This window comes from Pseudopipra pipra, chromosome 10 (genome assembly GCF_036250125.1).
Source record: "Pseudopipra pipra isolate bDixPip1 chromosome 10, bDixPip1.hap1, whole genome shotgun sequence".
Lineage (NCBI taxonomy): Eukaryota > Metazoa > Chordata > Aves > Passeriformes > Pipridae > Pseudopipra > Pseudopipra pipra.
Window position 1 is genome coordinate 17,940,357 of NC_087558.1, and position 25,910 is coordinate 17,966,266.

The following is a 25,910-nucleotide window of genomic DNA, read 5'->3' on the forward strand; positions in this document are numbered from 1 at the left end:
CGGGCAAAGTGACAGCGCCAGGACTCGCGGTGCCACGTGGGGACGGGGACAGGGACAGCGCCGGCACAGCGGCAGTACCGGGACGCCCCATCCCCGCGGGCGGTGTCCCCGCTCCCCGCCGGCCCCTCCCGCCCCAGCGCCGCGGGTCCCGGCTGATGTCACGGCCGTAGCTGCCCGCCGCGCTGCCGGGGCCCGGCGCGCCGCCCTCTTCGTCCCCGGGCGCAGGGCACGGGCGGACCCTCCCCACGGCCGCCCGTCCGCGCCCCGTCCCCTCGGTGCCCGCGCCGTGCCCGCCCCGGGGGCCGCGGGGGCCGGCGGGCGATCCGCGGGCAGCGCGGAGGGGCCTGGCACGCGGGCAGCGCAGGCGCGGTGCGAGCGGCCGCCATGCCGACCGTGAGCGTGAAGCGGGAGCTGCTGTTCCAGGCGCTGGGCAGGACCTACAGTGAGTGTCCCGGGAACCGCGGCCGCGCCGCGGGGCTGCGTCCCGAGATCCCCCGGCCCGGCACCGCGGCCGCCGGGCTGCGATTGGCCCGGACCGGCGAGCCCCTGGGTGGGCACAGCCCCGCCGGCCTCGCCCTCCGCGGGGTGTGTCCCGTGTCCGGGGGCTGAGCTGGGACCCCCCGGGGGAGCTCGGGCTGTGGTGGCGCATCACGGGTGCCCCCGAGCCCACCTGGCTGCTCCTTGGCACCACCGGCACGCCAGGCACGGCCTGGCCCACGTGGGCGCTGTTTGACCCCAGATCTCTTGGGGAATCAGAACCGGGCGCTTCCAGATCGCGGGTTCTGTCTGGGAGTTTCACTGGCTGTTTTAGGAACTGGTTAAATCAAAAAGGAGAGAGAAGATGCGGGAGTGGTCAAAGCAAGGGGTGAATACTGTGGTTTTATTCAGTTCTCCTTTCCCGACTCTTGGGCTGAAGGAGCGTTCAGGGCCGTACACGCAGGGGCTGTGGCTCCTTAGACAAATCTCCATGGCCAGATCAGGGCTGTGTTACATGCTACGACGCAGTTGATGCAACCTCTGTATAACAAGCTGACAGGAGCAGTTGGCAGAAGCTGCCCAATTATTCCCTCCTGTTTTCATTATCTGTTCTGGCCAGAGTTGCTCTGACAAGCTTTTCTGACGAGCTAAACTCCAAGGCTCAGAAGCCCTTGCTGTGACTGTAAGAATACCATGTCACTAAATGTACATATACTAAAGAAGCTGCCACTCAGATGCAAATACAAGCAAAATTCTTTAAATTACTACTACCCTTTTTTTTTTTCAAAATATCATTCGTTACCTTGTTTGAAAACATTGAAAACAAACACACAAAAAAAATTAAATCTGAGATCTGCTTATTAACCAAAGTTTACCTTCCTTCACAGCGGATGAAGAATTTGATGAGCTTTGCTTTGAGTTTGGTTTGGAGCTCGATGAAATTGTAAGTAATGTTTTTATTTGTTGCTTTTTTGGTAGAGGTAGTGTGTTGACAGTGTTTATATTTGGTAAGAGTTATTATTTCCAGTGTATCCTGTGGTACAGTATTGAAATGGATATTGTAATGCAATGTTGTATTAACAGTGGTGTTTTGAATCTGAAAAAAATCCCCTGGTATACAAAAATTATTGCCTTGAAAGCAAGAGACTCCAAGGTGGCATATTGCTGGACATTCTGGAGGTCAGCACTCTGTGACACTTATTCTTCAGTCTCTGGCCCCATTTTATTTAGCAGCATAAATATGGCCACAGACCATATATTGATTCTATTTTACAAGATTTGTTTGGCTTTGTTTTGTATGCATTCTTTTGTGCAATATCCACAAAAAGTATATTTGTCCTGTACATTGTTACCTAAGTTGTAATTAATTCATATTTAAAGTTTTGATTTAGATTCTGTACTTGTGAAAATTTGCTAGCCCTGATAAATGTATACATGTAAATCTTTTTCAAGTAAATCTTTTTCAAGTAGACCTATTTTGGTTTTGATTTTTAATTTTAATTTATTGATCTTTTAATGACATATGTCAAAAGACATCTGAACAGCATGTGTTATGCTTTATTTCAGAATAGACTTGATTATAACAAGTCATTTGCCGATCTATTGCCAAAAATGTCTCAGTTATCTACTGGGATCTGACAGCCTGGAGACTCCTGCTTCTAAAATTTCTATTTTTAAAATAGTCTCTTAGTCTGAGAAAGATGGTGTGTAGCTTCTCATATTTGGTGTGTCCACTTGTTGTATAAATCCAAATTACACTGTTAAACTTCTAATTAATACAGTCTTTTCTTACTGTGTTATATCACTGTCACATTCCTGTCAGTGATAAGTTATTTCAGGTTCAAAACACGTTTTTCTTAATTTCAGACATCTGAGAAAGACATTATAAGTAAAGAAAAAGGCAAAGAAAAGGCAAAGGGTGCATCTGATGTTGTTCTCTACAAAATTGATGTTCCTGCCAACCGTTATGATCTTCTTTGCCTGGAAGGGCTGGTCCGAGGACTGCAGGTCTTTAAAGAAAGGTAAGGCAGAGTTGTGAGATTTTCGTATGGTTGGTTATTTGTTGACATACAAGTCCATTTCTGATCAGTAAATGAACTTTCTACTTGCTTGGATTATGAATATGATGAGATTCACCAGATGTTCCTCTGGACAGGATCTACTGTATAACTTAAAAAGACTACACTGTTAACTGGGTTTTGGATCTATTCTAAAAATTTTTCAGCTGCTGTTCCATTGAGACTTATCCTCTGTAAAGAACTCCTGCAGCAAAACTTCCTTATGATCCTTTGTAATAAATACCAAAACAAAGAATTTATTCCACTTTATCTTCTTGAGTCCTTCCTTTCTAGCTCAGTAATCTGTTTACCATCCCATAGAAAAGAAGTTTTGAACAGTTAGCTAATTACATGTCAAGAAACGAAGTTTTGTACATATCATTGCTGCTACATTTCTAAAGTTTCCTGCCCTTGGGGAGCTTTTTTTTTTTCACTCACAAACTTACTTCTGGTTTTGTTTTAGGATAAATGTCCCTAGATATGAAAAGATAATACCAGCTGAGGGTGAAGGTCAGAAGCTGATTGTCACTGAACAGGTAAAAGTGTTTACTGCACCTTTGTAAATGTATTGAGAGGTGCTGAAGCAGCAAGATCTGTATCAGTGCCAATTTTGTAAGAGCAGTGAGACTGGAAATCTTATTTACAGAACAAGAGCTAAGGAAATTAAAATATCTCTACTCATTGCAATTAATTTTTAGTGAAGTGGATGGGGAGGAACAACAGACAGATTATTTTGGGTGAACCTAATAGCAGATCAAATCAAAGTTTCAGATGCTCACATTCCATTGATCTTCTGGGCCATTACACAGTATATTGCAAACCTCCTGGTCTCTACTGACCTGGATTGGGTTTATTTGTTTTTTTCCCCCTTTGGGATTCAAATGTCTTTCCATGAATTTTCCTACTTTACAAAAGGGGATTTTATGAAGAAGAGTGCACATTTAATCAGTTGGAATTTTGTATTTTCTGTGTACTTGAAATTTACATGTTGCTGCTGTAAACTGCAGACTGTCCAAATCCGTCCTCACGCTGTAGCTGCCGTCCTCCGTAATATAACTTTTACCAAGGAACGTTATGAGAGTTTCATTGACCTCCAGGAAAAGCTACACCAAAATATTTGCAGGTTAGTGCTTAAACTTAAAGTAATATATAATGTCTATGTGTATGATTTTATCACAAGTTAAGACTGCAGATCCTATTGCTGAGAGGCATTATGGTTACACCCAGAGAAATCTTCTATAGCAGCTGTCTTTATCCTTCTCATTTCTTTGCCTGTTTCTGCCCTCTATCAATAATGTTCAACAAAAATAGCTGTTACAGCTCATACAACAGTTGAGACAGAAGCATTTTACAACATTCCCACTGGATTTACCTTGACTGTTGTGTTGTTAACATTTGATAAAATGTGATTTGTGAAATAATTTCTGGGCTTCTCAAAATTATCATTCTACTTTTTCAGTAAGTTCTGTGAATGCATAGAAGTGTAGAGCATCATGAGATACTATTTCTAAGAAACTCCAAGTATTATTAGTAAAAACATTATTTTGTTTTCTTTTTCTTTGTAGGAAAAGAGCATTAGTAGCAATAGGTACCCATGACTTGGACACCGTCTCTGGTCCATTTACTTTTACAGCCAAACCACCTTCAGAAATTAAATTCAAGCCCTTGAATCAGTCTCAGGAGTACACAGCCTCACAAATTATGGATCTGTATAGGGTAAGTGAGATTTTTCAGGCTTGTTGCACTAAATGCAGGAAGATAAATTTCCAAGGCTTAACATCTCTAATATACTTGTTACTGAGAGTTGTTCTTACAAATAAAACAGTTATTTTCTGTAGCTTCACAGACAGTGAACAGTCCACGTTTATTCATGAGAAATACATGGTAATACTTTCTTGTCCATGAGGGATACATCGTGGTGTTCTGTGGCTAAGCACAGCTCTAAGAATAGTGGGTTTGATAGTAACCCTCTGATTTGTCAACACAAAGGCTGCTTTTTATGATGCTCTTAGTAATACTGTAAAAGGGTTCTGTATTTATCTGTCTACACTGGTAAAATACTCAGTGTAAAAAGCTGGGAAAAGTTCGGGGTAAATATTATTTTTTTAGTGTTACTTTCATTTGGCCAATTTATTTGTGGAAGATGTTGGATTGTTTACCCAACTGCGTATCAGGCAAGCATAGCTGTGTGAAAGGCTCAAGTTAGCTCTGGCACTGCTCTTGGCCCAGCATCCTGATGAAACCAGGTAAATGCTAGGAAAAGATTCTGTCAGGGCTAACTTATGATGTCTGTGTGTCCACTTTTAGTGCCAGCATTTGAACATAATACTTATTATCGCTATTGTTACAATATACAGCTGTGCTGGAGCACATGTACTGGCCATAGAGACAAATCCTCAAATATCTCTGACTGAAGATGAGTAAGAGCTAGGAAAAAGGGTTATCAGAGAGAATGAAAGGAAATTATGTTTTTGGCACGGCCTATACTTATGTCATTGAAATAAATGTAAATTCTGAATCAAATTCAAGTGTGCCAGTGTGCAGCAACTTATAATTAAGAGAATTACAGTGCTAATTTTTATCACTTTTAAGGACAGTTCCTATAAACTAAGGATGTTTGGCAGTGAAATATCTGCTGTGGTGAACAGGGGCATCCTCTGGACAGCATGGCCTATGCTTGTTTGAGAGAATCCTGAAAGTAATAATTTTTAACACTTCTGAAAAAAACCAGAAAATCCAGTTCTCTCATTTCAAACTTCTCCTGCTGCTGAGAGCAAACAGCCTTTGCTAGTAAAGTATGTAGCTCTAAGACCAATCCTTCCTCCTTTCAAAATTCCCCTCAGTAAAGGTTTGTGGCACTACGGAGGTTCACGTGTGAGCTGAAGTGACATTTAGGTTGTGCTTTGTTTCTCCAGCATGACAGCCACCTTCGGCACTATTTGCCCCTAATTGAGAACAAGCCACGTTATCCTGTCATTTATGACAGCAACGGTGTCGTTCTGTCCATGCCACCCATCATCAATGGTAAGATTAATTTGTGACTGGCTTGTGCTGTCACTGCTGTTCTCTGTGTGTTTGTGTCTGACAGAAACACTGATGTGTAACAGGGATTATTGTCCTTTCTTAACATTGTTTCACTTACGGTTTCATATAATCTTCTTTTCTTCTTTCAATTTAAATGCAGCCAAACCTTTTGCTCCCTCCCTAGGCTGCTACTGTTCCTTCTTCTGATCCTCATCAAGAGGATGTAAAAGTCCAACTGCAAACCTCTGCATTTAACTTCTCACACCCTTCTACAACTCAATAAAGTTTCTTGTGACAGGAATCTTTGTTAGGAAGGCATTTGTTTAGCTAAAAGGAGCATGCAGTAAATTATTTTGTGAACTGGTAACTGTAACTTTGTACTTCATTTTATGTGGTCACAGCAGAGAAGGTTTCACCTCTGCCATAAGATCAGTGTATTTATCAGCAGTGTGAACTAGTTTTTATGGATACCTATTGCTATCTCACAAGTGATTTCAGGAGACTTTGATGGCTTAAAAATAATAAATTGGTCTCGACTTTTTTTGCATTGTTTCTAAACATGGGTTCCTCTGAAGGCAAAAGAAGTGGGTGATTTTTGAGGACCACACTTACTGAAGCCATTTAATGGCATGACAAGAATTAATTACTCCTTTAAGAAAGACATTTCAGTGTGTCTATATCTATATATACCTATATACTGAAATACAGGTCAAGAATCAGTAACTTTCCCTACACTGACCAATAAATCTGCAGTGATAATCTCTTTGGATGTATTTTTCCTAATTGACCTTATCCAGCTAACCCAAATCTTCTTAAAAAGCAGCACAAACTCTCTGACAGGGACTGGTAAGAACAACTTCTGTGAACTGAAGCCGATGTCAACCACTGTTTCTGATCCTTCTTTGTTGGGCTCGTTCCAGTTTGGGTGTTTTCCATATATAAGTGTTACATATTGTTTATACTTTATCAATTAAAAATGTTGAACAGTATCTGAGAGAGGCTTCCAGCTTAAAGGTACTTTTTAAATGCAGTGTCAACATCACTATTGGTTGTTTGGGTTATCTACAAGCACTGAAGTGAAGGGTTATGTTTGCTTTGAAGTGGGTCCAGAAATGCTGAATACGTTCCATCTACAAAGAGATGCAGCACAGTATTAAAGGGAATACAAGATCCCTCAGTCCTGGGATCTTCAGTGCACCAAACTTTCAGTCTAGCTGTGACTTAGTTTCTCGGATAGGAAACTAAAACAGAAAAGCTGAATGACTTGCTCAGGGTCAGAGGAAGCAGGAATGCCCATGTGTATCCAAGTGCTTCCCTTTGCCTCCAGTGGGGTGCATCTGCTTTAGCTAATGGTGCAGTGAAAGGCAAGAAGGCAAAGGGGGTTGGATTTGGCATGATCCCATGCAATTCTAGGACTCTGTATGCCCATGGTGCATGGTTACCAGCAATGGAATTCACTCAAGGTGTGCAATGCCCATCTGTACCTAACAGGCAGTACCAGGATTGCGTGTGGCTTACTAACAACCCCACTTGTGAACCAGCTACTGGGGGAGTTTGCATCCAGTTTGCAAGAGAGACACTTTAGGTGCTTCTTCCAGACAAGAAACAGTTTTGAGTGCATCAAGGATGTGCTTTAGTGCACACCTCATGGCTCCCAGGACAGACAAAGCAAATTCATGCCTAGAAGGAATCCATACTAGGACGTAAATCACTAATGTAGAGCAACCTATAGTGTGTCAGCAGACAGTGTCTAGGGATCTTGATTATTCACAGAATTAGCTATTGATAGCCGTTAGTCTAAAGCACTTTTTAAAAACCATTTCATTTATTCCTGCCTGAGGAAATTATGCACTTCACACATCTGATGCGAATGTGAGACTAAATCCAGGGACGATGGGATGCTGTGGCAGTGCAGAACCCCTGTGCTAACAGCAGATGGCCACTGTCCTGCTAGTTGGCTTTTTCAGCTGGGTACTGAGATGCCTGTAGATTCATGTGTCCTTTAGTGAAAGTCATGGCCCAGTCAGTGTGTCTGGTCTTGTCTTTTTCCTTTCTTTGATTCATAAATTAAAAAGAGCTGCTATTCTGCCAACAGTTGTGAATGTTGGTGCAGTAGACAGTGGCTTTTTTAAGCTGCAGAAGATGATAGTGATCTTTCTGAATCACAAAATGAGTCAGTATCAGTGTTATTGCAATAAAAGTAATATTCTTAACATGGTTTTGTCTTCACATCTTTTAGGAGATCATACAAAAATAACCCTGAACACCAGAAATGTGTTTATTGAATGTACAGGCACAGATATTACAAAGGTAAATTAATCTTTCCTGCTTTTGATGTGTATTAAGATTATTGTTTTCCCTATGGGTGATAGGGCTCCAATACAAAGACCTACAATAACAGGGCATTTACTTCATGGAGCCAGCCTTCCAATTCAGAAGCTGTAGGACTGTGGAATTCCCTAGACACAGTTTTAGGCTTGCTCAATAGACAGCATTCTGTTTTCACTGAGTTTTAATTTTCCTGTATCATTACGTGGACAGTAAGTGTTCAGCTTGTATGAGAAAGTAATTTAAGTAAATTAGGAACTGTTTGTTCTTGTCATGTTCAGCACTTCTTCTAAATCTGAAAGACTCTGAAAAGAGTAAAATTCACTAAGACTGCCTGTTTTGGCAGAATACTCTTTGTAAATAATCATTTTGTCTCCTACTGAAAATTTGGGCTGAGGGAAGGAAGGCAGCAATTTTTCTTCATAGTTATCTTTTTCAAGCAGGGATGTTGTGCAAATAGTTGCCAGATTCAAGTCTTTCCATATGCAAATTCTGTAACTCAAAGCTGAAGCATGAAAGCCTAGCAATTATGATTGCCTATTCTTGAATATAGGTTGTGCATTCATTGAGAGTCTCCCCAAAGTGTGTAACTTGATCCTTAAGAGCAAAGCTTTTAACTTACCCTACTACACAATTATATGTTAACAGCACAAATAAATCTGCACATTGAGAGTGGCTTCTAAGCAAACTAATAAATAACTGCTTCTTGCTACTGCTTGCCTCGACACAGTAAAAATAAAAATAATGCTATTCTGTTTGCATGAAGGAAATTATACTGTCAGGCATCAAAAAAACCCCTTTGTGGGTGGAGAAGTTCATCTGAATCTCATGATTATGTTCTGCTATACTGATCTCTTAAAATATTAACTGTAAAACAAAAAAATTTGCAGACAAGGTTATTTGATAATGTATCACTAAGCAATGCACAGTCCTTCAGCCTCTACATTCTCACTTGAACTTCAATGAAATGACTAATTAGACTGAAGGTTAGGAAGACCCAGCTCCAAATGGTCATCAAGACCCTGTGTATCTTCAGAACAGAATTAATAAAAGATAAACCAGTATTTCAGAACCTCGAAAACCAAAGATTTCAAGTTTTTGCACAAACGTCTTTGCGTCAGAAGAAAAACATCCATTAAAACTGAATCTAGTTTTCTACTGCTAGGATTTTGGTTAAGTTATTAGAATAGAATGAAAAGAGTGTAACACAAGATTTCCCCTCCCATTTTTTGTTAAGATATTTTGTCTACTTCAACACAAGGAGATGAGAGATTTCAGTGGGATTATTTTCTTTATTTTGTAGGCAAAAATTGTTCTTGATATTATAGTCACGATGTTTAGTGAATATTGTGAGAAGCCATTCACGTGAGTATAAATCTCCAGTTGGAGAGATATTTGGGCCATGTGTTAAAAACATTTTTACTTCCATTTTTTTGTCTCTCAGTGTTGAAGCAGCAGAAGTAGTTTATCCCAATGGGAAGACCCACATCTATCCGGTAAGCATTGCATTATGATATCTCTGTGTCCTTAGGGAAAGGATTTTATTTACACAGAGTTTGGTAAGAGTGACACTGGGGGTTGTTTTGTGCAGTGGCACCATATGCTGGTTCTGAGGTGAAGTAAAAACTCAGCTTGGCACTATCTGTGTATTAGTGAGTCAGAGCCTTCTCTAACCCCTTAGAAAATAACTCGCTTCCTCTTATCTAGGAAACTCATTATGTAGCTCCATTAATTTATGATAAAGCTAAAGATACAGACTCACTGACATAGCTTAGTACTCCAGAAAAAAGAGTAGGGTTTAAAGTTACAAGTGGTAACTACTATTATGTTTTAGAATGCATGTGATAGGAACTTCTTCAGGAAAAAATAAAAACTGCAACCAAAGGTCATAATCTATGTCTAAAGCCTTTAAAACCTATGTATTCCAAATCAGGAAAAATTAATGCAGGAAGAGGTTCTTCAGCCTTAAGCCCATGGACAGCTGAAATCAGCCTCAGCATAACTTACTTATCAGATCTGGAAGCTCTAATGCCCTTCAGTTAAAATAACCTTGTAACACTGCATTTTTCAGTCTTTCACTTCATAGACACCAACTATATAAAGGTCTGTAAGGCAGGATGTTGACTTCAAGTGCAGGTTGCCTGCGTTCAGAGTCCCAGACAGACAGACCTCTTTGCAGTAATAGAGTCTTACATTTTTGTTCTCTTAATAAGTATAAAGAAAGCAATTCCTCATGTTTCCTGAAAGTAACCGAAGACAGATCTGGTTGAGTTCCTAAAATCAGATATATCAAGCAAGTACAAACTGTTTAGAGGGAAAGTTATTTTTGTTGAGAGGTTTTCTAGTGGTATTTTAGCTTTTTCTGTTTTGTAATGTCAGCTTTAATCAACAGAGGAAAGACCTTGAATCCTGAAGAGATATCCAACAAAACAGAAATCTCTGCAGTCACCAAAGTAGCTTCTCTAGATAAAACAGCGAAAAAAATCCCCAAAGTTTTGGATGCTATGGTTTTTAAGGATGTGTATATCAAGAAGTTTAGAAACACACAAAATATGTGAATACATACAAAATAACTTTCTAAAATATGGTGCAAACTTGCTAAGTAAGATACTCATAGATATTTTTTACTAATACGGAAATAGAAAATATTCATTCCTTTTCGTCCTAAAAGTCACTTGATCTGTACTAGACTATGAGATCTCATGCATTCAGTGCTCTAGGGCTTTGACTTAGGATGAACTGGTGACCAGAAACTTTCAGTGACTCTGTTACTTGCATAGGTCAGAAATTATCATAAGTTTCAATAACAAGGATTTCATGCTGCATTCAACCTTCTAGCTTAACCAAGACCAGCTTTTGCATCACATACTATAGTATGTTTTCAAGATTCCTGTTACCTTTAAAATGCTAGGTTTAGCCTAATACTCCACATTTTCTTCTGTGGATGTCATTTTAATATGGCATTTAGAAACTGGATCACTAAGGTGTCAGCATTGAATCATCTTAGGTGGAAATGGCAGGCACTGTGTATGCTTAAAAGCTTTCTCTTTTTAGGAACTGGCTTATCGAAAAGAGAAGGTGAAACCCGAAGTCATTAACAAGAAAATAGGAATCAGGTGTGTTATTGCAAATGAAAACAGTTTCCATTGATCATGAAAAAGGTACTAGAAGACACTGATTATTGTGTTGTTTTAAAAATGTTTAGATTATGTGACTTTTTTAGTTTATCAAAAATTCAGGGGTAATTTGAATCACCCTGTAAGACTTTATCCCCTGTTCTTAACGAAAGGGAATGATTCTTTATGGTCCCACACAACTGTTATGAAGTAAAGAAAAATGACCATCTCAAGAGTCAGAATCTGAGCTGGTTTTGATTGAATGCTAAGTCTATGTGTAGTCCATAAAACATTTGGAGATTCTTTAGGACATAAGGCAATGCAGCAGAAACATTGATTACTTTAAAAAGCCGGTCAATATAGTGCAAAATCCCTAAATTACTACTCTCTTGTTTTGTTTCAGTGAAACTCCATCAAGCCTTGCAAAGCTGCTGACCAGGATGTGTTTGAAGTCGCACGTCATAGGGAATGGGAACCATCTAGAGGTTGAAATCCCTCCTACCAGGGCAGACATTATCCATGCATGTGATATCATAGAAGATGCAGCAATAGCTTATGGTTATAACAACATTCAGATGGTTATTCCGAAAACGTACACCATAGCTAATCAAGTAAGATTGCCCCTTCAAATGAACGCTCTGTTGTCAGTAAATGACTGGTGCATGCCAGAAGGGCTTTGGGGAAAACAGAACCTAGGAATTAAATATTTTGACATGCTTTGCCTTGAGAAGTATTTACCATGGATGGGATACAAAACAGATGCCCCGCTGATTTGAATAAGTCCAAGACCAGTGGTTGCTGGTACTTGAAAAAAGACAGGGCTTAAGTAGGGAGCCTGTATTAAATCTCTAACTGGGAGATTCATTTCCTCAGGCAAGCCTAAAGGCAGCTGGCTGATGCTTTCTAAAATTTTAAGCACACAAGCATAGTCCTTCTCTAGTGAATTCACCGTCATGTAACAGGCAGAATCACCTCGGGGAAAAATAGCAAAATGCTTTTAGATGGAAGCTGAAAACTGTTTTGTTTCATTTTAGCTCCCTCTGAATAAGCTCTCAGAACTTCTGAGACTGGACCTGGCAGCTGCTGGATTCACTGAAGCACTCACTTTTGCCCTGGTATATTACATTGATTTCATACTTTTCTTAGTTGCATGTTGGAACAGCAGTGCAGTCAGAACTGCAGAGGATGATGTGAATATATGTTGTATAAATGTACCAGTATTATCCAGTACTGTTTTGGCAGCTGATTGTTTACTAGTGCTTTGGATTTATAGTATAATGTATTTTGTGAGTTTGTAGGTCAGAGAAATTGAATGAATCACTGTTAGTGTGGCAAGGAGTTTTAAGTATAGAGGGGAAAATAGCTGCTAGTACTAGTTTGAGTTTAACTTGATAGGATGAAATTGTAAGGCAGCAAGTCTCTCTTGAGACTTTGGTCACCAGTGAAATTCATCACAGTTCTATAATCTGGAAAACAAACAGTTATACATTCTGGTGGATAGTACTACAGTTTAGAGATTACCCTGTTTCTGTATTTCTCTTCAGTATTGTTACTTGTCCCTGATTCCTTGCAATAGATACCAAGCTGGTATATAATTATTCAGTCAGCAAATTTTTATTCTTGTTTTAAGAATACCCTTTAAAAAGTTACAATGCACACTAAAGGAACACAAAATCCCCTGTAAATTTCACCACAGACAGAGGAGGGTTTTCTGTGTGAAAGAACAAATAAAAATACAGCTATTGTTAGCGCTGGTTGTAAATATTATTCATATTATTGGCTACAAGCCATGCCAGTAGTCTTTGACCAAGAATTAGGACTCTGCAACAGCAAGATGCACCAGTGCAGGCTCCTAAAACACTTCCAGTATTTGAAAAATTCAGGTATTGCAACCAAATTTGGTAATTTGAATGTATTAAATAAAATTTTAACACCTTCAGATTTCACAGAGCTTCAAAAGCAAAATTTGGCCTAATTCTAAAAAATATATTCCAGTTTTAATATTTGTTATTTACTCATTTAAGTAACCAGAACAATAACTATTATTACTTCCTTGCAGTGCTGGTATTCAGACCTGTGGTAGTACTGTGTTGGGGAAACCTGACATATTACATGGTCAAGCTTTTATAGTTTTTCTTATTCATTAATAAATATAGTTAATTTTTTTCAGCATTGAATAGGTAATATGTTTAAAACATTTAATGTATTATATCGCTACAACTGAAAACCTTTTATGAACTGCAACAGCAGAATTTTTGAAGGTCATGTAGTATATCATGTTATCACATTACATATTTGTATTTCTGCTGTGGCAGGATGAAACCCACAGTCTGCTGTGTCACCAACACTATTAAAACACCAGTGTGAGGCCCATGACTATGATAACTATAATTTATGCTATAACATTCTGTAGCCCAGTGTTATATGATAAACAGTGCTTATGTATTTATGCACTCAATCTGTTCCTTTGGTTAGATAAATTATACTTGTACACAATAACATTGCCTTCTGTGAGAAGCTCCAATTTAGCCAGAATGCATTTGGTTAAATCACAGTAACATGCTGTAGTTTAGATACACATCTGAAAACTGTTTAACAGAGTTTTCTCCTCCTGAGTTCAGCATTCTTTGTGTTGCTTGGGGATTTTTGTTATTCAGTCATCCATTTTTTCAGATGGTATCATCTGCTCATTTTTCTCACATTTGGTCTATCAACACACTTTTCAGAGTGCTGCCAGTGCAAAGGGAGCACTTCTGGGAGACTGCAGTATACAAGCAAATCCTCAATTACATGCCTAGTCTGCTATTGGTTTCTTTAATACATTAATAAAGCTATAAATTCTGGAAATCTGAAGTGTGGATCTTATCAGTAGCATCTTTTGCTGTATGTGCACAGACAGTGTCTGAGCCTGATAAAGTGAATGTGTATTGTTTTACTGACCAGCATGAAAATACACTCTAGAATAAGGGCATTAAAAACACTCCAACTCAAAAAATTGAAAAGAACAAACTACAAGAGTCCTATGCAGCTCTGAAGACTGAAGTCTTGGCCATAGGACCTGTTTTTCATAGACAGTACTTTACTTGCTCCAAGTTTCCCCCCAAAGGATTGTTCTCACGAGAAAGCTCAGGTACAGTCCCTTTACAAGTGTTATTTTCAGAATAAAATAAAATACTTCACCCACTGCAAGTCAGGGGGCACAATCTGAGCCTCTGTTTTTAAAACAGATGACAACAATCCATGACAGAAGCTGAAATAAACACTTTTTTTTTTTTTAAACCAGATTTATTTTGCTTAGTAATTAACATTTGTAAATAAACCAGTTTGCCTACTTAATCTTAGGACCAGGGCTTAATTTTTATTACGAGTGGTTGTTGCACATGAGAGCATATATATAATGGGGCCTCAGAGCCAGTGCTACAATTGCACTGTTCATTCTTGATATCAAATTCCATCACTGGCTTGCTGTCTGTTTTAACCACTTGACCTTGGTGGGGTTTTGTCTCGTTTTCAGTGTTCTCAAGAAGATATAGCAGATAAACTTGGCATGGATATGTCTGCAACAAACGCCGTGCGCATAGCAAACCCCAAAACTGCAGAATTTCAGGTGAGGTCATGGACATGGGGAGCAGTATTGTCACAGATTCTATATTTAAAGAGGAGAGAAAGGAACCAACAGAAAGTAAAATTTATAAACTAGAGCTACTTTTCCTACATTAAAGAGGTTGTGTTTATTTACGTGCTGAACTTGCTAGCAGACATCTTCTGTTATTCCTTCACTGAGAAACACCTTTTCTGGTGCAAAATACTATTAGCTTTTCAGTAAAGTAAAATAACATGCTCTGTGTACAGAATATGGCAAAACTGAGCAGTCTAACTGCAGAAAATTCCAGATGGTTGATCAACTCCTGCATTTAGAAAAAACTATTCAACAGAAAAGGAACTATCACACCTGGCAATCCCTAAACTTCCTCAGCTCTGGATAGGAAACATTTGGGTATTTTTTTAATTATTAACCATTTTTACTGCTGTGTTGGGGTTGCACACTCCAACTGAGTGTGCAGCTAGAACTCCTCATTGGTTATGAAAAGTAGGATAAATAGACAGAAATGCTGCAGACCAAGGATAAGTGACTGTGGCTGAGCACGTGGTAACTTGACCTGCAGTCGAGGAGCAGGCAGTCACTCCCATCCCTCTTCTGTTAGATTTACTGAATTAGACTCTTCTGGTTTGACAAGTAAAAATGAAAAAGCTGCACTTCTAAGGAACTATTTGAATGGAGAACACAGGAAATGTTACTGTTCCTACAGATAAATTCACAGGTATGACTGTCTCTTGGTTGGTTCTTTGCATACCTTTTCCATGGATTTCAGGTTGTCCCTGCCACACTGAATACATCCATTTCTGTTACTTAGCATATTCCTATATCACTGATTGGTATCAGGAGGTATAAAGATAGTAGTTTTGATTACACTTAATATTTCCAAAATAACACTTAGGATTTGCCTTTTGCATAGGTGAGAGTAAATTTCTGGGAATTTTTTGCACTTCATGTGTTATTTTTCTACCCTGCACTGCAGCTCAAGCACCTGTAAAATGGTACATGTTCTTAAGGTCACATATAAGCTCTTTGAGAAAACGGAGTATAAAGAACATGCAGAGAATGTACATTTTCATGTTCAGTCATTCTAAATCAAAGATGCTTAAACATAAGAGATAAGTACAGTATTTGCACCTGACTACTTTTAAACTCTTGTTACGAATGAGAAAAAAAAAAGTGAAGAAAACGAACATGAGCTATTTTGGAAGGTATTTGACTTGCAGCATCATGTTTGTCCTGCAGGTGGCACGTACAACCCTCCTTCCTGGGCTGCTGAAAACTATTGCTGCCAACAGAAAGATGCCCTTGCCTCTGAAACTCTTTGAGATTTCTGACATCGTAGTAAAAGATCCTAATACAGGTAAGAGAAGGTTCCTCAGAATCTGATAGTGGAAATATGCCTACATACCAAAAGGCAATAGTAAGTAAATCTGTATTTCCTTAAAAGTAGTGATTTCAATAATAAGGAAAATTTTTAAGGAAAAAAAAGGAGCTTTGCCAAGCAAAATAAGCAGTTTTAGTAAGCCAAATCGACTTTTTTTTATACTACATTGGGGGTTTTATTTATGTGCACAGGACAAGAGAGCTTGGTGGACCAGGCTGGATTTTAGAGTGGCTAGAAACATGGTTCATTTTAGATGTTCTCTCAAAAGTACAAGTTAGGTAGACTGTAAATTTATAGGTACCTAAATATCACTTAAAATCTGTCAAGAAAACAGAAAAACTGCAAGGGTAAACACAAGGCAATTTTGCACCAAGAAAGAACCTGCTCTAAAATGCTTGTGTTGATGCACCTATTTTTACTTGCTCTTAATCTAGGGCTCCTTTGGATTCTCATCAGGTATGTAATTGATATTCTTATCAGAGATGTAACTCAGAAGCTACCTGCTGGTAATGTTTTCAAGTGGCACAAATGATGTAAAGTAGTAAATACTGAAGCCATGCTGCTGTTACAGTCCTAGAGCCCTGAACCTCTGCAGATGTGCAGTGCTCTGCCAGCTGTAGAGCAGAATGTCTTGAGCCTGGGAACAGCAGGTTGTATTTGCAGACAGATTCTGTCCTGAAGGGCAGTGATTCAGAGGAAGATTTTGGGGTCAGTGTGTCTCAAATGAATCCCTTTTCCATCATCTTTAAACAGGATTGCTTGTATTTGTTTTCCAGAATTATCTTCTGGGAATCTGACAACAGATATGAAGAATGAGATTGGTAGCAGAGATACAGGATAGAGAGTGGAGCAAGTCTGTATAAAACTGTATCAATAAATAGAACAGCTCCACAGTACAGAACTTCCCCTCTCATCAATAAAAATATTTTCCTTATCTTTCCACTTCATCCAGCTATGCTAAGAAAGTGTGGCTGCCCTGTAGTTTGGGCCTCTTTGCACTGATTTCACTGTACATGATCAAAATTTCAAATTGCCTTTGTCTGGAAAAATGTATCACAGGAAAATGAAGTGTAAAAATAGATTTTTAAGTGTTAAAAAGTTTACTGATTAATTTCTTTTTTTATGGTATATTGAGGGAAAAGGAGGGCACAAGCTACAGCTTTTGGGAAGAGTTACAAGTCTGAATGGAGTTTTGCCTCTCAGTGAAAAAGGCTGACATTTAAATTCAGCAGTAGAAATGGTTCTGTTGTTTCATTATCTGGTTTCAGATTTTAGTGGTTGTGTTTAAAGTATCTGGGATCTGCAAAACAAAGGTTTATATAAGGCATAAACAAAATGGCAAGTAAATTGCTTTGGTGATGAATTTAATTTGTAGATTACCTTTTTTTTTTTTAAGGAAAAAAAAAGGAGCTTTGCCAAGCAAAATAAGCAGTTTTAGCAAGCCATATCGACTTTTTTTTATTAAATACAGACAGTTTGGTGGTGCAGCTCATTCCTTGTTGGGCATGCAGTTAGCTACAATGCAAAAAACGTGGTACAGATGGCAGAATAGCATCAGCATTCTTCAGGGCCAAGAGTGGGGCTGTTTATCTTGGACTAAGGAGAACATTTGCAGGTTAAATTGTTACTTTTATTTCGTGTGTGTGTGAAGTGTAGCTCTTGAAGGGTTTCATTTATGTGGATGGCTGTTTTAACAGTTCTATGAAGACTGCTTTTGTGGTGTGCTTCATTTTGATGGGAGTCATTGCAACAGATAAAAGACTTTTGAGGCAGCAGCTTTGTGCTCTTGGGCAGCCCTCTCATGGACTGAGCACTTACAGACTCTGAGCAGTGTCTGATTGGTTTTAAGGTTGTGTTTAAAATAATTACTACTGTCTTTCCCAAATTTACTTCCAAAATTAAACTTGGCCTAATAAACAGTTAGAAAGGGGGGGGTGGGAAGAAAGGTAACTCTGCAAGCACTGAGAAATATGGGGTTGTCCTCTCACATATGGAATGAGATTTCCTTCACAAGGCTTATGTCATCAGACTGAGTAATTTAATTTTATTATTTCATGATTTTGGCATGCAGAATTTCCAATTAATAATTTCAAAAGTATGGGTCAAAAGAGTACTGACATTAACTGTATTTGAAATGGCATCTTGTAGTCATTCATGTGTGAATGAACCAGTCTCTTTTAAACACACTGGTTTTTAATAAAATGCCTTCTTAGACAGAACTTGTGCTTACCAAGGTGAACAGAACACGTTTCTCTTCAGACATATCTGGAGGAAAGGTTTGATGTATTAAATTAGCAAAATGTGTGCCAGATTTAATGTAACTAAATGGAACCAAATCTGAGCAAAAATTTTTCTTCTCAGGGCAGGAGGAAATGTGCTGATTTTGAATATGTTGCACAATATTTGTGTGGTTAGCTTGTAACACCAGACAGTCTCTTTGGGTACGATAGTTACACTAGTTCAGGGCATAAATCATTTTTACCACCAAGCCTGACAGAGAATACCCTTTCACCACAACAAAAGAAATTAATCCATTAAAAAATCACCTCTGACTAGTGATCTTGGAGAATCTGGCAAGCTTATGGTACCACACATTTGGCACAATTTACATCATTTGTGAGTACAGCTGCTGCCACATTTTGAAGCATTTTTCCAAACTGTCTGCAAGTGTTAGTTATATGCAGAAAATAGTTTGGAAGGTGAAAAGACAGGTTTAAATGAGCAGGTGTCTCCTTTCAGATCACCAGGTCATTTTTCTGAAGCATCTCTAGTTTGGAAGTGAACAGCACACAACACTGCTTTATCTTCCTCTGTACTCTTTAGGCTCACATGTTCCTGAGCAGCTGCCCATCCTTTAGATTGTTTTTCGGCAGTATCCCCAGGAAGTGCTTTGAAGTCTCAGAAATATATACATATATATATATGTATTTATAATTTAGGTTGACATACTTGGCAGGCTCATTTGAAAAATAGCAGTGTTTCATGGCATGACACAAGAGATCTCTTAAGTGAGTTATAAAGAACTGAAGCATTTCTAACATCTGCCAGCTTTTGCCTACAATTCGTAATAGTTTCTTTTTTCTTCCTATCGCCTGTAAAGAACTTCCTGTGTTGTAATATAACTCTGTAAAGGAGTGAGTTTTATAACACAGCTTTTTTGAGTGCTTGAAAAAGCATCCTTTCCTTTACCAAAGATTTCTAAAGTTGAAAACATAAGGCATAAAAAATGTTCTGTTTATGATGCTTTAATTAACAATTCTGATTTGAAGACACCATTGACTATCTTAATCATAATGAAACTGAAATTCAGATAGTTGTCACAAAATCTGCTAGCATAATGACTCACAGGAAAAAAAAGGAAATCATTTTACTGACTGTCTAGCCCAAAGAATGTGCTGTCTTAGGGAAGGAAAAAACCTTTTTTTTCTATTCTGTTGTTCAATACAACATTATCGACCATCCATGACTGCATTACTGATTGGTATCTTAGTAGAGCTGGGAAACAGAGACACATGTTATGGGGCTGAACAGCCAGTGTGCTGAGAGCCAAAATCAGATGCTGCATTTATTCATACTTTCTCTGTAGCCTTTACTTTTTTGCGTTGCCGTTTTAACTTCAAGACTGGATTCTCCAGCGTTATTTAACACTGAACATTATTATCATGATAGGAAAAATATCCTGAGTGACAAAATACAGACTTACTGTCACAGTAAGTTCAGCTTTCAGTGACTGATTAGAGAAGTTGCAGCTGTGTTACCAAGTTGCTGCACTGGAAGCTTTGAATGACTTCTGGCTCAAAAAGGCTGAGCTTTCATCTTGTATGGAGGCTCTGCTCCTGTGTTTTCCTGTACTTTTTAAGCTGTATTTCTAGTCATTTGTTAAATGTTTTCCTGTTTAGTTTCTGACAGATTTTTTGTTACTGTTTAGTTGGAGCAAGTAAACAAAGTGTAAATTTCATTTACTCTCTAATTTCTTATGTGGTAGATAATAACAGTTCAGGAAATACTCATGAGTGTGAAAGTTTCTGCTGCTATTTCAGCTCACCCTGTGTCATGCACGAAGATTGGCTATGGGGAGTCAAACCAAAGCTCATTTAGCCCAGTGCCCTGCCTGTAACTCCTGCTAAAAGTGCTTGTCAGGGGAGAAGCATGAGAACAAGTACACAGAAATAATTCTTTCAGGGATATCCAGGATGATCACAAAAACCATCAGTTGTGATTTGAAACCCTCTGTGAATTTAGATCTTTTCACAGATCACCACACTAATGTTATTACTCATGTCAGGTTGTGGGCTGGTTTTTTTTGTAGTGGTAGTTGTTCTGAAGCCGAGTTCTATAAATATTTAGCTTCCCCCCCAGCATCACAGGTTTCTCTATGCTTACTGAGTATTTGCATTTTGGCTAGTCCATTTTAAATTTCTTTAACACTTAACTATATGCTTGGTACCTGTCACTGCACAGAAGATACTCCTATGTAACAACCCTCTTTCCTGCCCAAGGAATAGGGTACTTTAAATCTTTCTTTACATTTCTGACTGTGAGAGTCCAATGGATTAAAGAAATACCATTATTTCCTCAGATTACATGACAAGTGTGTCAGAGAAGCCATTTTACATATTTATTTGTCCTTTCAGCCACAAGTGCCTCACAGTACAGCAGAAGAAAACTGATGCAAAAGGCAAGGTTGAAAGTGTGATAAAGTTCCCAGATAGAGTAATTGTTTCCTCCTCCTTCAGATGTCGGTGCAAGAAACTACAGACATTTATGTGCCATTTACTACAACAAAAGCCCGGGCTTTGAGATTATCCATGGTTTGCTGGACAGGATCATGCAGGTTCTGGAAGTACCACCAAATGAAGAGAATGGCTACACAATCAAGGCAACTGAAGGTAAGGAAGACAGAACTAAAGTGTATAGCAGAGGTTGTTCTGGAGCTCAAATGTTCCTCTGCAATCTGAGGTGAATTTGTGGTTGTTCTCAGCAGTAGACACTGAAGATTAATATCATTATATATGCTGTCATTTTGAGGCATGATGAAATGATAGTGAAAAGGCATTAATGGCATTCACTGATTGGAAGATGGGATTGCTGTCTTTCTGTGAGCTATTCTGAGTAGTTTTATGTAGTTTGTGAGTTGACAGCCTTTTAAGGAGACTTATAGTAAAGCAAATGCCATGAGCATCCTGGACTGTTTATAATGAATTAATCTGCTGATGGCAAGGGTATGTAGGAATTCACTGAACTGATGAATATGCCAGACACCCACTGTATGCTCCTTGGATAACAGTGGCTGGAAAAGACAACTTCTTACACCTTATCTTTTAGTTTAGAGCTTTATCCATAGCTTTTTTTCCTATAGGTACATTTTATTTATACATTCATGTGAAGGTATATGCCTTATATATCTTTTATTCAGTCTTTGAGACTGACCCTGCTGCTTAGACAGTTTTATAACAGCCCTCTTCCTTCTCCATACAGGGTGAGCTGCATATGAATTAAAAATAACATCCTTAAGTGCAGAATCTCCTGTGTATGTGCCTGTGCATGTAAGAGAGAAAGCAAGCAGGTTGACCTGATTACTTCATTGAGAGAGCATAGGTTGATGGAAGAGAGCAAGCACCAGCACTCATCTATTCTGCTGCCTAAAATAACAGCATAGAAAATACAAAATACAAAAGCAAGACTGCAGGGATGGCAACTACGATTCTTCCTACATATCATGCACTGGTGTCCAGAGATAGGAGACACTGACTCAGCTTGCAGAAGTGCCTCCATTCTGCACTTCCTGGAGCAGAGGCACAGGGTCCCTGACAGCCTGACCGAGCTCGCCTGTTCCCAGACCTTTAATGGAAAATTGTCAGATATATCCCTGTTCTGCAGTGTGCTGCCAAGAAGCCAACATCACACCTCAGCTAAGCAGTCTTCTGGCACTTCAGTGCACACTTCTCTCATATGTGCTGATGCATCTTCCCTCTCCTTTTTTTAAGAAAGTACTGTTTTGCTCAGTATTATTTAGACAGACTCTCAAAGGGTTTAGTAGAATATTGCTAATAGAATTCCCAGGTTGACCACAGGAATGTTTAATACAATTATACTTCTTATTCTAATTCTACCAAGCACAGAATGGGTAATAGCAAAGCTTCATATTTGGAAAGGGGGTGTGGTAGTGGGGAGTTAGAAGAGCCTCTGGGAGCTGGGTACTCAGCTGTCATTGAAGTTAAACCAAACTGCTGTACGCCTATTAAAACTCCTCTGTAGCTGCTTTTTGAATAGACATATCAAGAGTTTGCTTTAATACTGAAAAATATTTGCAAGTGGTTTTATATTCTCTATTGTAACAATTCAGCTGGCTGCAAGAAACAGGAAAAAGATCTCAAAAATAATCCTAACACAGGGAAGAAGTTATTTCTGGATATTAGTGCTGCTCAGTATTCCTGATGCTGTGAGATTTGTAATGCTCATTCAAAATCCCTGCATTCTCATGACATTACTCCACAATGCATTTAGTGTAAAGGGTGGATTATGCCTTGTCATGTGCAGTATATTACAAGCAGTTTGTGACTGTTGGCTATAGCCAGAAAAAAGTGTCTACTACTTTCTGTTTCATCAGTGATTCAGAAACTCTCGTGGGATGGCACATAGATTCCTTGCAGTTCTCCTGACATTGGAATTTAACCTTGGTAACAATGCAGATGGCTGATACTCCAATGCCATAGCAAATGCAGTGTCACTGCACCAACTTATCTTCAAAGACCTTCACTGCAGAGATGGTTGGAAGTCAAAGTAGTTGGGGAATTTTGTGGGGGGCTTTTTGTTGTTCGTTTGTTGATTATTTTTGGGTTCTTTTAAACTTGCTTCACAATCTGTCAATTGAGCATGTGCCAGAGTGAAAATGTCAGCAGATGACAGAGTAAGGTCAATTGCTGAATGAAAAAAAAAGATATCCTGTAACATCTTAAAGAGACTGCAGGATACTGAAATAATTCATGAGAACACTGCAAGTTACTTCAGAGGTTTTAAATCAGGACATTGCACATGGCAGGGATTTTTATATGCATCTCTATGGAGCCTGCTTTTTTATTGCCTGTGCCAAATTTAAAATTTATACAGTGAGAAATGGGTTTATCCTGTGACTGGTTTATTCTCTGATTTAGAGAGATTTAGAGGTACTTTCTCTGTATGTAATTTTAAGCAAAACTTGAGACTAGTGAGCAACAGAGTGTAAAAGTAGGGTTTTAGTCCAGTTGTTTTTATTCCTTGTGTAACTGATTAAAATAGTTCCAGTGATTATTGAAAAACATTACAGGGAATAAAATATTGCTCTGAACAAACAACTGAGAATCATGGCTAGGCTTCACGAAGAAAGATTTGGGGAACAACTGAGAATAGACAGAGATGTATTGGGGACATGTTTGTCACTTTCCAAATTCACTTTGAAAAATGAAATGCCTGTACTGTAGTCCTGTTTGGTCCATATGTGCAAATCATGGTTATTTAAGCTCCTTCTGTTCCACCAACACCTAAGTGCCCTGTGATTTGACCTTAAGGTCAGAGTCTTTTTGCCTTCGTAGCAACACCTGTGAAAAAAGTACAGATGCTAGAAAATATGGGTGAAATTGTGATGTTCCCCTGGCCTTTGCACTAGGGTTTCGTGTAATCTGAGCTAGGTGATAAATGGAGAAGAGCTGTTTAGAGCAGCCTTAAGGAAGAGAGGGTTTTGAGTGACTGAATTCAAGGATTTCAACATACATTTGGCACTCAGTGCCTTTCAGTTTCTTAAAAGCTACTAATGAAACCTTTTGTGTTTTTTTCTTATTACCTCTAAACATACAAAATTAAAGTTTTAAAGGCAGAATTCTGAAATACTACCCATTGTTTTAAAATGCACAGAATTAACTTTTTGATGTGGTAGTGAATCCTACTGGCCAAGGAAAGCATTTTGGTTTTTCTCTTTGTTTTATGGCACAGGCACCCATAATCAAACATAGATTGAAAAGAGTACAATCATTGCATCAATCCTCAAATTTGTATGTGCTCCATAATAAAAAAATTTTGCATAAAACTTTTGAGATTTTAGCCAGTTCCATACCATTAATAAAATGTAAAGATCAGTGTGAATGTGTATGATTAGGAGGTAAATAAATAGAATCAAACTTTTTAAAATATAAAAATATGGGTAGAAAAAGACAACAAATATGGTCATATGTTGTCAGGTAATTTCATAACATCATTAAATTTTTAGTTCGCTTTCATTGGTTTCAATTCCCTTGAATTGAAAACTGGAGGCATTCTGATTATTGTATTGGAAGGTATTCCTAATTTCAAGTTTTAATCTCTTCAGGAATGGGTATGTTTTCTGCAACATTTTAGTGATCCTGTGCTTCTGGATGACCATCTGAGATGACTATTTTCTTCCAGAATTCAGGACAATGATCACAGGAGATGCTGTTAATCATGGGATTTGGGTCCATAGTAAAGTCTTACTTAGGCTAAGAAGAATAAAGAAGGGCTTAGTAAATACTGACAGCAGATTATATATCACAGTCTTCAAAGGAGTGGTGTGAAGTCTAAGGTGTAATTATCCTCACTCTTAATGTAACATTTAGAATGACTGTCCCTTATTTAAGGAAGAAACCCCTCGTTTTACAGTACCTTTGAAGCGCCTCCCTACTTTGCAAATGGAATGTAATTGGGCACAAACTGTTTTAAAAGGGAAAACAATATCCCTATTTTATAAAAAAGAAGCAATTAGGTTCACAAAAAGTGAAAAATTTATATATAAAGAAAAAACCTGTATATATGTATATATGCATGGATACTGCTTCACTGTCTCCCTCACTGCCTTCCATGGTAAAACTGAAGTAGCATTCATTCATGTGAAAACAAGCAATCCCTGAATAGTGTCAGCTTGTGACATGAGCTACTTTTTTGTACATGATTGATTCTTATGGATCTCAGCTAACTCTTGGATTTATTAATTTTTTTTTAACTAAATGTTCATGCCATTCATTCTTTTAGGGTAATCATCAGCTTAGCAAAGCTGGGAGTTCAGTCTGTTTGTGTTCAGCATAAACATGTGCATAATAAATGCATACTAACTCTTGCTTCATTCAGTAACTGACAATTGTCTTTAAAAAAAAAAAAGAGAAACTGCACTCCTTTCTTTTTACTGCCCTTATTTAATTAAATGAAAGGTGTGGTAAAGTGTAGAAAATTTTAATTCCACAGTAAATCATAGTAATAGCTTCTCATTTAGTAAGGTTTAGCTGTGAAATTAGAGGTGTAATAGTTATCTCCATAACTAAGAACATCAGTAAACATTTGCTTTTATAATAATAATTATACAATAAACAACTTTAAAAGAAGATTTAGACCGTGAACCTCAATTCACAAGACAAGAGGAGGGAAATCTGGGGCTAATTCCAAGTTAGGTGGATAGAATGGAACTGCAGCATCTATCTCTAGTGATCAGTTTAAACTGGGAGACTACAATCTGTACAGATGTTTAATGCCCATGTTGAACTTGGCATTATTGATGCCTGGTTTATTTTAAGAAATCATAGCTTGATGGCTTTTAATGGCAATCCTGGCCTTTCAGCTGCCTGTCTTGGCAGCCACTGCATTGCTCACAGATTTCAACAATTGTCTATTTACTTACAGATAACTAAAGGACATAAGCCAATTTTACTATGAAGCCTCCAGATATCATTTCTGACATACTAGGAGATGTCAAACAATTCTTAATTCATTTAACTGGCATTCAGAAATAGATACTTTATAGGTGCTATTGCATCCTTGTAATTGTATTTACAGTATTTCAGATTACAAGTTTGGTAGATAATCAGGTTTGTTTGAAAACATCTGTTCTCAACAAAAACATATCAGCTGATAATTCAATATATTCAAGTCCTCTTCATTTCACA

The 25,910-nt window shown here is 38.4% G+C and overlaps 1 protein-coding gene across 2 annotated transcripts in view; it reads left to right on the forward strand.

Moving 5' to 3' along the window:
* Nucleotides 1–339: 339 nt before the first annotated feature.
* FARSB (phenylalanyl-tRNA synthetase subunit beta) overlaps nucleotides 340–25,910 on the forward strand; it is a 34,510-nt gene continuing 8,939 nt past the window's right edge. The window contains exons 1-17 of one of the 2 annotated variants that reach the window (XM_064666543.1): nucleotides 341–442; nucleotides 1,365–1,420; nucleotides 2,344–2,498; nucleotides 2,998–3,070; nucleotides 3,542–3,657; nucleotides 4,100–4,250; nucleotides 5,450–5,558; nucleotides 7,798–7,868; nucleotides 9,190–9,251; nucleotides 9,331–9,382; nucleotides 10,941–11,002; nucleotides 11,406–11,613; nucleotides 12,037–12,117; nucleotides 14,517–14,609; nucleotides 15,846–15,963; nucleotides 20,724–20,876; nucleotides 21,466–21,489. In XM_064666543.1, the coding sequence (XP_064522613.1) occupies nucleotides 385–442; nucleotides 1,365–1,420; nucleotides 2,344–2,498; nucleotides 2,998–3,070; nucleotides 3,542–3,657; nucleotides 4,100–4,250; nucleotides 5,450–5,558; nucleotides 7,798–7,868; nucleotides 9,190–9,251; nucleotides 9,331–9,382; nucleotides 10,941–11,002; nucleotides 11,406–11,613; nucleotides 12,037–12,117; nucleotides 14,517–14,609; nucleotides 15,846–15,963; nucleotides 20,724–20,876; nucleotides 21,466–21,470 (1,623 nt within the window). In that variant the 5' untranslated portion in view covers nucleotides 341–384 and the 3' untranslated portion in view covers nucleotides 21,471–21,489. Of the gene's footprint in view, nucleotides 443–1,364; nucleotides 1,421–2,343; nucleotides 2,499–2,997; nucleotides 3,071–3,541; nucleotides 3,658–4,099; nucleotides 4,251–5,449; nucleotides 5,559–7,797; nucleotides 7,869–9,189; nucleotides 9,252–9,330; nucleotides 9,383–10,940; nucleotides 11,003–11,405; nucleotides 11,614–12,036; nucleotides 12,118–14,516; nucleotides 14,610–15,845; nucleotides 15,964–20,723; nucleotides 20,877–21,465; nucleotides 21,490–25,910 lie in introns of those variants that run through there. The other variant, XM_064666545.1, reaches the window with a different exon arrangement.